The sequence below is a fragment of the Lethenteron reissneri genome, chromosome 25 (assembly GCF_015708825.2).
Source record: "Lethenteron reissneri isolate LAM-NWPU_2019-01 chromosome 25, ASM1570882v1, whole genome shotgun sequence".
Classification (NCBI taxonomy): Eukaryota; Metazoa; Chordata; class Hyperoartia; order Petromyzontiformes; family Petromyzontidae; genus Lethenteron; species Lethenteron reissneri.
The window spans coordinates 17,395,596-17,404,010 of NC_083803.1; the positions used below are offsets into that span (position 1 = coordinate 17,395,596).

Genomic DNA, 8,415 nt, shown 5'->3' on the forward strand with positions numbered 1-8,415 from the left:
GAAGGTATGTGAGATGCTTCCTTTGCACTTGTTTAACACCAGACAATAAACATCAGACTAAAACGTGATCTTGTGATTTTCTATATTTAAACTGGAGCGGGATAAATGAAAGACGACTGAAAAGCCATGACAATACTCACGCACATCAATGGAGGTCTTGCAAGGTGGCTTCTCTTTGCTTATTGTTGCTTTCTTGGCCATCAGGGAGAGCGTCACGGTGGTATCGTGCTGGGCTGCGTTTGCCTTTCCCCACGCTGCCGGATTTAGCGATTCATAAAAAAAATGATTGAGTTTTCCGAGTAGTGATTGAGCCGTCACTGCCAAGTTCCTGGTTTTGAATCTGGTACTCATCTGCAGTGAGTTGATGGTCTCGGCCTGGTTATCAATATTTATTTAGGTTTTTTGCTTACCTCCAGTTTGGCATATAATGATGCCCAAAGTGTAGAGCAAGGCTATTGCGGTTACTGCATAGTATTCAGTGACGCACTGCTCAGTGTGGAGTCCAACTGAAAGCGTTCACGAAACATTCCGCAGGCAGCGCTGTTCATTATAATTTGTATTGCAAAAAGCAAAAAAAAAGTCTTTCCTGCATGACCGCAAAACTCAGGATTTGCGCTTGGAGCAGACGACGCCCCTGCGAGTCCTGCACCGGCGCCCTCTGGCCATGCGGCCGCGACTCATCCACACGATGCGCGCCGAGCTGTGCAACGCGCACCACTTCCGCCTCGACCTGCGCACGCAGGCTGGGACGTATCCTTCCGCCTAAGCCGCCGCCGCCGCCGATACAGCTGCGACCGCACGCACCTCTCCTGCGGTTCACTCCGCCTCTGTTTGTCTTTTGCACCCATCGTGGTCTAAACTGCATCTAAATGTAAAGGATTAACCGTATATAATATGATGTATTGTCGATCAACATGTATTGATGTATTAGGTCTGACCCATGTATCGTATGTGCATGTATGTTTCTTTTTATCAGTCCACTGCTGTAAGAGGTCCTCCCCCACGTTGTCTGGGTCATTGGACCATACCTCACTTCATGCTGATAGAGTCGGCTGGTGAAGACGGGAAGGATAGACGTGGGAGCATAGTTGTAGCGTACAACAATGGATCTTTATTCACTTCCCCTTTCTGCTCGGAATATTGCACGGCACCGCAACAGCCTACGACAGCCGGCTTTACATGGTGGTCACCTATCCAAGCACCATCCTGGCTTCACGCTGCGTTGCTTCTGACATCTGACAAGGCCTGGCATAGAACAATGCAGTTAGGCTGTGCCGACTTGAAAAACATCCAACCTGAACATTCGTCAATTATTCCGCTCGGAGGTTGACTATCACAACTGTCAGAGTGTACAAGTCGGTGACAAGCCGAGAGCCTTCGGGGAGCGCTGGACTTGTTCGCGCGACCTTTGGAGTGTCTGCACCTTGACGTGCCACCGGCGCGTAGTCGGTGCAAACGTTGGCAAAATAAAAGCTACATTCGGCCACGGTGACATCATACAAGCATGATGCAATGGAGCAAAGTTGACACAAAGCATGCTTGATTATTACATGAACCAAACGACTGTTATTCATTTACATGACACAATGCTTGGAGGGTTTCTTTTCCACCGAATACAAGCCCATTTTGGGGCCATACATTCAGTACTTACGCATGGAGGGTGGGGGGTTTAACACAAACGCGTTTGCTTGCATATGGGGGGGGTCTACTGACAATGTAAGCGTAGGAAACGGGGAGGGGGGGGGAGGTGAAGCATCGATAATTTTTCATTTGGCCTTCAAATTAGTTAGTCCGGCGGTGGACTATCTGTTTGCTTAAACATGTTAATATTATTATTCCTTGATCGTTTCTGCCTGGATAAAATATCGGTCTTTCATTAGGATTCGGGGAGGGGGGGGGGTGTAAAAAGTACGCGTGCGTACAGGGAGGGGTCAAGTTTTGAGTTTTTTGTGTCCCTACTAAATGGATGTCCCCTAAGTGGATGGTTAAAGAGGTCGATTATAATGAGGACATTGAGGTTCTGCAGTCTCTCTCTAGAGTTTTCTCTCTCGAGACACACCGAGTATCTGCTCTCTGCAGAATGCCTGTATTTGGAGTAAACGCGGTCCTCTTCAAAATTCGCTGACCGTGGAGAAAGGGGCCATCCGTCGAGTCGGGACGCAAAAATCTGTCGACACGACCCCTCCCCCCCTCCCTGTACGCACGCGGACTTTTTACACCCCCCCCCCTCCCCCAATCCTATAGAACGGGCGATATTTAATCCACGCAGAAACGATCAAGGATTAATAATATTAACGTGTTTAAACAAACAGTCCACCGCCGGACTAACTCATTTGAAGGCCAATGTAGACATTGTTATCGAGGCTTCACCCCCCCCCCCCCGTTTCCTATGCACACATTGTCAGTACAGTAGACCCCCATACGCAAGCGAACGCATTTGGGTTAACCCCCCCTCCATGCGTACATACTAAATGTATAGCCCCTTAAAAGCGCGCTCTTGAGGTCGTTTTTTTTTTCTGTGGCTGCTTAATTTTTCCCCAAGGTTGGGATCTTCGAAAATAATATTGGATCGATAATGCTTTACCTGATCTGTGTTTGCAGAGGCCATAGAGGTTGTAATATTTTTCTTCGCACTGTACGTAGCCGACCGTGCTAATCGGAGGTGTGGGGGCGAAGGACAACATTCGAAGTTGCTCCCCGTTTGATTGTCGCAAGACTGGGCTGGAATTGAGGATCACAGGGGGTGACGGTCATGCGCTTTGGTACACGGCCCGGCCTCGCAGACAACCTCCGTCGCTCGCGATGTTCAGCAACCCTGGCGGGGGCAGGAGTCTCGTCGTGTCGAATGTGCGGCGGATACGACTCGTGCGGCTTACAGCCTTTAACTGGGGCGGTGCTGCCTCGTGCAGATACATCAAGGAGTTTGTGCACGGCGACTTTGGGCGCACCGTGCCCAACCTGGGCTCGCTGCTCGGCACGCAGACCGACATCCTGGAGCTCGACGTGGAGGTGAGGGGGGGCCGGCACGGGCCGTTTGCCGGCATGAACACGACGACCCCGCGAGCCCAGGCTCATCTGTCCTGCACACTGTCGGCACGAGGCAGGATGTGGCAATGTGTGGTGCGAGTTCCAACGAAAGCAAGTTATTCAGCACGAGTTGAAAAACGTGCAAATTCATTCAAAGTGAAGAATACTTAACACACTCGTTTTAGCTCAAACTGGTTATGTTGTAAAATTATCTGTGAACTGTGTAGGCCAACATAGATCTTTTGTCACGGTGAAATCACTTGGTTACACGTGGATGGTATTTGTTTTAGGCTGGTCTCGGCACAACACATTGCACGACCTGTGCGTGATTTGACGCCGTTGCCATCACGGCGCGAGGAGGACACGTGAATGTGAAGGACAGCACTTGTCTTGCGCCATCTTTGCCACGTTTTGTTGATTTGGGTGAGAACCCTGCATGGTGGACGAGCACTGCCTTGTGATGTCCCTGCGACTGGTTGTGGCCGCCGTTCGCTGGGCGAGCTGACCCCACGGGGCACGGTCACCCTCGCTGTGCGCTGTCTTCCAGTCGGTGGACGTGGCCTGGCCGCCCCCGCTGGATGACGAGGACAGTCCGGAGCAAGCGGAGGGGGTGTAGGGGGCGCGGGGGGTTCTGGGCGTGAGGCTGCTGCTGCTGCCCGCCTGCCCCGCCCGCCTGCCCGCCCGCCCGCCTGCCTGCAACATCAACCCCAACGTCTCTTGTGAAACTTGACCTTTTCGGTCGACTTGAATTAGCGTTTCCTTCCTGTTTAAAATCTCGTTCAATATTTATTGCTACGATTTGCTAAACACGTTGTGAGGTGGAGCAGGATCGGCGTGTGTTTGGTTTTTTGTATCACTTATTTCTACGAGCGAAACGGCGAACAGAATACACGGCGATTTACGATTTGCCTTGTGTGTTTTTGAGTTATGTAAATGACGATGTTAATCAGGAAAGGGCAAGTGGAACATTTGAATGAAAACAAATCCGATACGAGTTCGTTGACTCGTGCCAAACACGGTGTAGACCTGGCACGAGTCGCCCTCGATGACACAATCGCAAACGTCAACAATGAAACTGCGCCTGCACACTTCAAAGCGCTTCATTTGCGCCCGAGCCTCGCGGACGTAAATACTTCGTGGGGGAATTCCCCGCCGCGCTGGAGCAAGTCCGCCCAGGCAGCCGCGGGCCCGGCCCACGCGGTGGCCTGCTGTGACGTCGGTCGGTGGTGGGGGAAATACGACGAAACCGCGCCTCATTATTCACGGTGGCGTCCCACCACTCCTCCCACGTCGCGCTTGACACCTGCCGCCGACCGGGGCTGCTGGGTGGGCTCGGCATGTCCGCTGCGTGTGGGTGGACGTCTTGAGCCTTGGGACTGCGTACTCACGACTCGGGTTTTTTTTTCCTTTCTGACCAAAGCCTCGTTCAATGCAATTTGGACAAAAAAAAAAAACCGACACCCGTGTTGCTCTCCATCGCCCGAGAAGCGCAGCGTCCCAACTGCACAATCACGTTGGCATCTTATCGGGGCTCTTGGCACCTCTTTTGAGATGGCTCTGTTTGTTCACGACGAATTAAACGGAGGGCTCTCTCGCGACGCGTCGCATCTTCTAAGCCACGCGTCGCAAAGCCACCGGCTGCCATCTGCCAAGCGTTTCCATTGTCACTGAAACGCTTGCGGCAAATGATTGTCGGGACGACTTGATTGGCATAATTGCATGCAGGTAGTCGGAGAATGGTTTTCATGGACGGCGATACACTTCTGTGAAGTGCCGGTCACGTGTCGGGTTGAGGCGTTGCGTCGCGGAGTGAGATGAGGTCACTTTCACCAGCCCACGCAGAACCGGTTTTGTGCAGCGTTTATCAGACAGCGAGAGCTGCCTGGCGCCCGTAAAGCCAGAGGCAACATCGCTGCGCAGGTGCTCATTAGATACATTTATAGCCACATGCCTCTTAAGTGCGGATATTAGAACATTTAAGTTGCACTGGCTCAAAAAAAACTACATTGTCAGCGTGTAAACTTAAAGTCCAAAACAGTTGTGTTAAAGAGTATACAATAATAATGGCAGGGGTAAATGTTTTCCTGTTGTAGATAACATCTCAAGATGGGCTGATGAAAATAACCTGCGATCTCGAGAAATGTTTTCACGAGTTGCAAGGCTCGCGCCTGTGCTACTGAAAGCTTCACAACACGGGTTCATAGTTGGAGCCTTAAGTCTTGACGCGTGGAGGAATGGCATGCCCGTGGTGAAGCTGACAAGCTACAGGTGATACAAATCATTTATATGGGAGCCTATTACCTGCAAGTGGTGATGAAGTCAGCTTGCGAATTCAAATTCAAGCGCATGAGTGAAGGGCAAGGTCGGAACTGGAGTTGGCGACACGAGGTCCGTGTGACGATGTTAGGGAAAGAAGAGCAAAGCGTCGCATCGATTTGAAGGGGCAATAATCCTGCATTGATGTCTCGTCAACGGTGAATACTTTAACGCGCCTGTGTTGGCCATGTACCAAAATGTAAACTATGCCTTGTGAGTACTGTATTGCAACCCGTGATTTAATAAAACACATTTAGTTAAATAATGCGCATTAGCTGTCATTGCATTCCCGTGACTGAACTAACATTCGCAACCGAACAGTAGAACTGTCATTGTTACGGCAACGCTGTCAGGTTTGCTGTGCGATCGCATCGTGTCGTCAGATTTGAAAGTGCCAAAACATAGTTAGGGAAAACGAACCCCGGCGATGTGGACGAGTGTGCTCGAGGCAGCGACTGTAAAATAAACGGCGTCGACGTTTCTTATAACTCTGCTCCGGGTGCGACATCGCGGCGTGAACACTCCCATCACGGCCACACCATTCGCTCTGAACGGTCACAGCTGGGACCACACTCGAGTAAATGAGCGACAAACAATTTCACCAGGTTAGGGGCCCACGGAGCTAGACAGCTCGTTTTCAGACGCGACCTGGCCACAAACAACCCTGCCAAGTGGCTTCTCACGTGGAAATGTATAGCAGCCAAATACTCAAAACGCGTGGTGATTCTAAATGTGGAGGGAAAACCCAGAAGACCCGGAGAAAAATACACGAGCACGGCGAGAGATACGCAAACTCCAAATGTATAGGCGTCAGTGTCGGGATTGAACCCACTACACCTCTCGTATACCAAGCGAAGTAGTTAACATCTCACCACCGTGGCGCCCCGATCCAGACATTACCCCACACGGATTCCTGGCAGACGGACAGATTACACTTTGTCTAAACACTTCCCGTACACACGTCTTTCAGAATGCTTATTTTTCAAAGTGCCATGCGCTGCCGAGCATGGCGGCAACCGGTCTGCCGTTTCTGAGCGAACGCTGCAGGCGCAGGTGACGAGGGCTGCATTCGCAAACACGGCGCGTTGCTCGTGCGTGCCTGGGCCGAGTGGCCGCGTGGGCGGGCACCCGCTTCCTACCCATGGTCAAAGGTTTCCGTGTTCACGGTTTGGGCACGGTGACTTCATGCACCAAAATGCGAGCCGTGTGCGTATGCTGGTTGGATTTTCCCCCCTCCGAGTCGTACGTATGCAGGTAGCGTGGGCAGGATCAGGTATGGCGGTGGTGACTTGTTGTCGCCGAATCCGCGATTATCGCGTGGTTTCAGGTAGATAGCGACGGCATTCGGGAACTCGCGTGATGACAGTTTGACGATGATGTATTACATAGTACGAACACTGCCGATCCCACAACGCGTAACGGCGTGTCTCAGAGCGCAGTTTAATAACGATAATACTCACTTTGTCAAATATCCTGCACAAAGCCCTCCTCCTGACACGTGTGGACACTCAGTTGAGGCCCTCCCGGCCAACACTGAAGGTATTGACGTAAATACAATTAATGCTCAGACTCTACATCAATGGCAAAGGAAAATAAATTCAATTAATGCCACAAAACCCATGGCAGCTTTCCATAACACCCTGCACCTGCTGCTGCAGGTTCGACATCTCGACTCGCGTCGCGTGTTCAGGGCTCCCAATCGAGCGCCACCCCCTGGGGTTGCCACCCCAATGCCCACCTCAGGCCCATGCACACAACGTTTCTCATCCATCACGACGACCCCCATCCATCACCCTCCGCATGTTCGACATCATGGGTAGCCAACCTGTAACAGACCAAGAGTCAAAAAGGACCCTGGAGTTCTGCAAGAGGCAAGTGTGTATATATATACAGTTTTCGTCAGACCGCGGAATACATTAGTCTTTGCTACCGTGATAGTTCTACGTTAAGCCCCTTCGATAATAATTCAAATGTAGAATTCGCATTCCATCATAGGATCCCAATGCGCAATGCATGTAAAGCCAAAAAACAAAAACAGAACCAGCAGGGCAACCAAACAAACGAAAGAGGGAAGGCCACTTTAAAGAGACGGGGTTTCAAATCAGACTTAAATATATCTACCGACTGATTTCCAGCCGCTTGTGGTGGATTAAAGAGCCAGATGTGGCTCAGGAGACACCAGCTGGCCACTGCTGGACTACATTCTCTTCGAATGGCTTCATTAAATGGCAAGATCTCCCACCTGTAGTGATATACATAACATTACTCTTACCGCAACCAGATTCTCTCACGTTAAATTCGGACCTCACTTCCAAGCGGTTTAAATGGTTTACGTCAAGAAAACAGTCGCCCTGCTAACGCAGCAGCCGTCCGTTACGAAACCTCCTTCCTGCCTTGCGGACAAACACGCGGGGGGGGGGGGGGGGGTCCTCTTCCCTCCTGCCTCGTCTCGCTCTCTGGGCGCACGCGACGAAGCGCCTCGCGTCGAGCGCACGGCGCCTGGAGGCGGCTCTCCGCACGCGGCTCTCCGCACGCGAGCCCCCCCCCCCCACTGGGGACGGCCGCTCCGGCAGCACCAGCCGCGTCCACTGCTCAGGTCACTGAGACTCAAAGCCACACAGCTGCGCACAGTCGCAAAGATTACAACAACAACATAACCCCCCGCCCCCAACAAGTTACGAACGATGCTTGTATGGGCCAAAGTTTCCCATCACTTTTGCTAACAAGTGAAAATGGATAATTAAAGGGGTTTGGGTGTGATCGCGTAGGTATAAATGTGTCGTAACCCTCCAGCATTTTCTACAGTCGCAGAGCATGCTTGCCAACAAGGTCATTCAATTGATTTTGATAACGTTGAAGTGTTGTGCAAGACTAATAATTAATTACTGGCCGAGACTAATTCGAGAATCTATTGAAATTGAGAGAAATATAAACAATTTTAACCGCTCCGACAGCTCCAGGCTTATTGCGGCCTGGAAGCGCATTATTAATACACCTTACAATTGTATTCCTTGTAAATGCAACACATGCTAATCAACTGTGATTAACAATCTATGGTTGTATATCCATAAT

At 51.1% G+C, this 8,415-nt stretch overlaps 1 protein-coding gene across 3 annotated transcripts in view; it reads left to right on the forward strand.

Moving 5' to 3' along the window:
• PUS10 (pseudouridine synthase 10) overlaps positions 1 to 5,628 on the forward strand; it is a 17,723-nt gene extending 12,095 nt beyond the window's left edge. For 2 of the 3 annotated variants that reach the window (XM_061559577.1, XM_061559576.1), the window contains exons 16-18: positions 608 to 750; positions 2,910 to 3,009; positions 3,575 to 5,628. In XM_061559577.1, coding sequence (XP_061415561.1) covers positions 608 to 750; positions 2,910 to 3,009; positions 3,575 to 3,643 — 312 coding nt within the window. In that variant the 3' untranslated portion in view covers positions 3,644 to 5,628. The remainder of the gene's footprint in view (positions 1 to 607; positions 751 to 2,909; positions 3,010 to 3,574) is intronic. The other variant, XM_061559575.1, reaches the window with a different exon arrangement.
• The last annotated feature ends 2,787 nt before the right edge of the window (positions 5,629 to 8,415 follow it).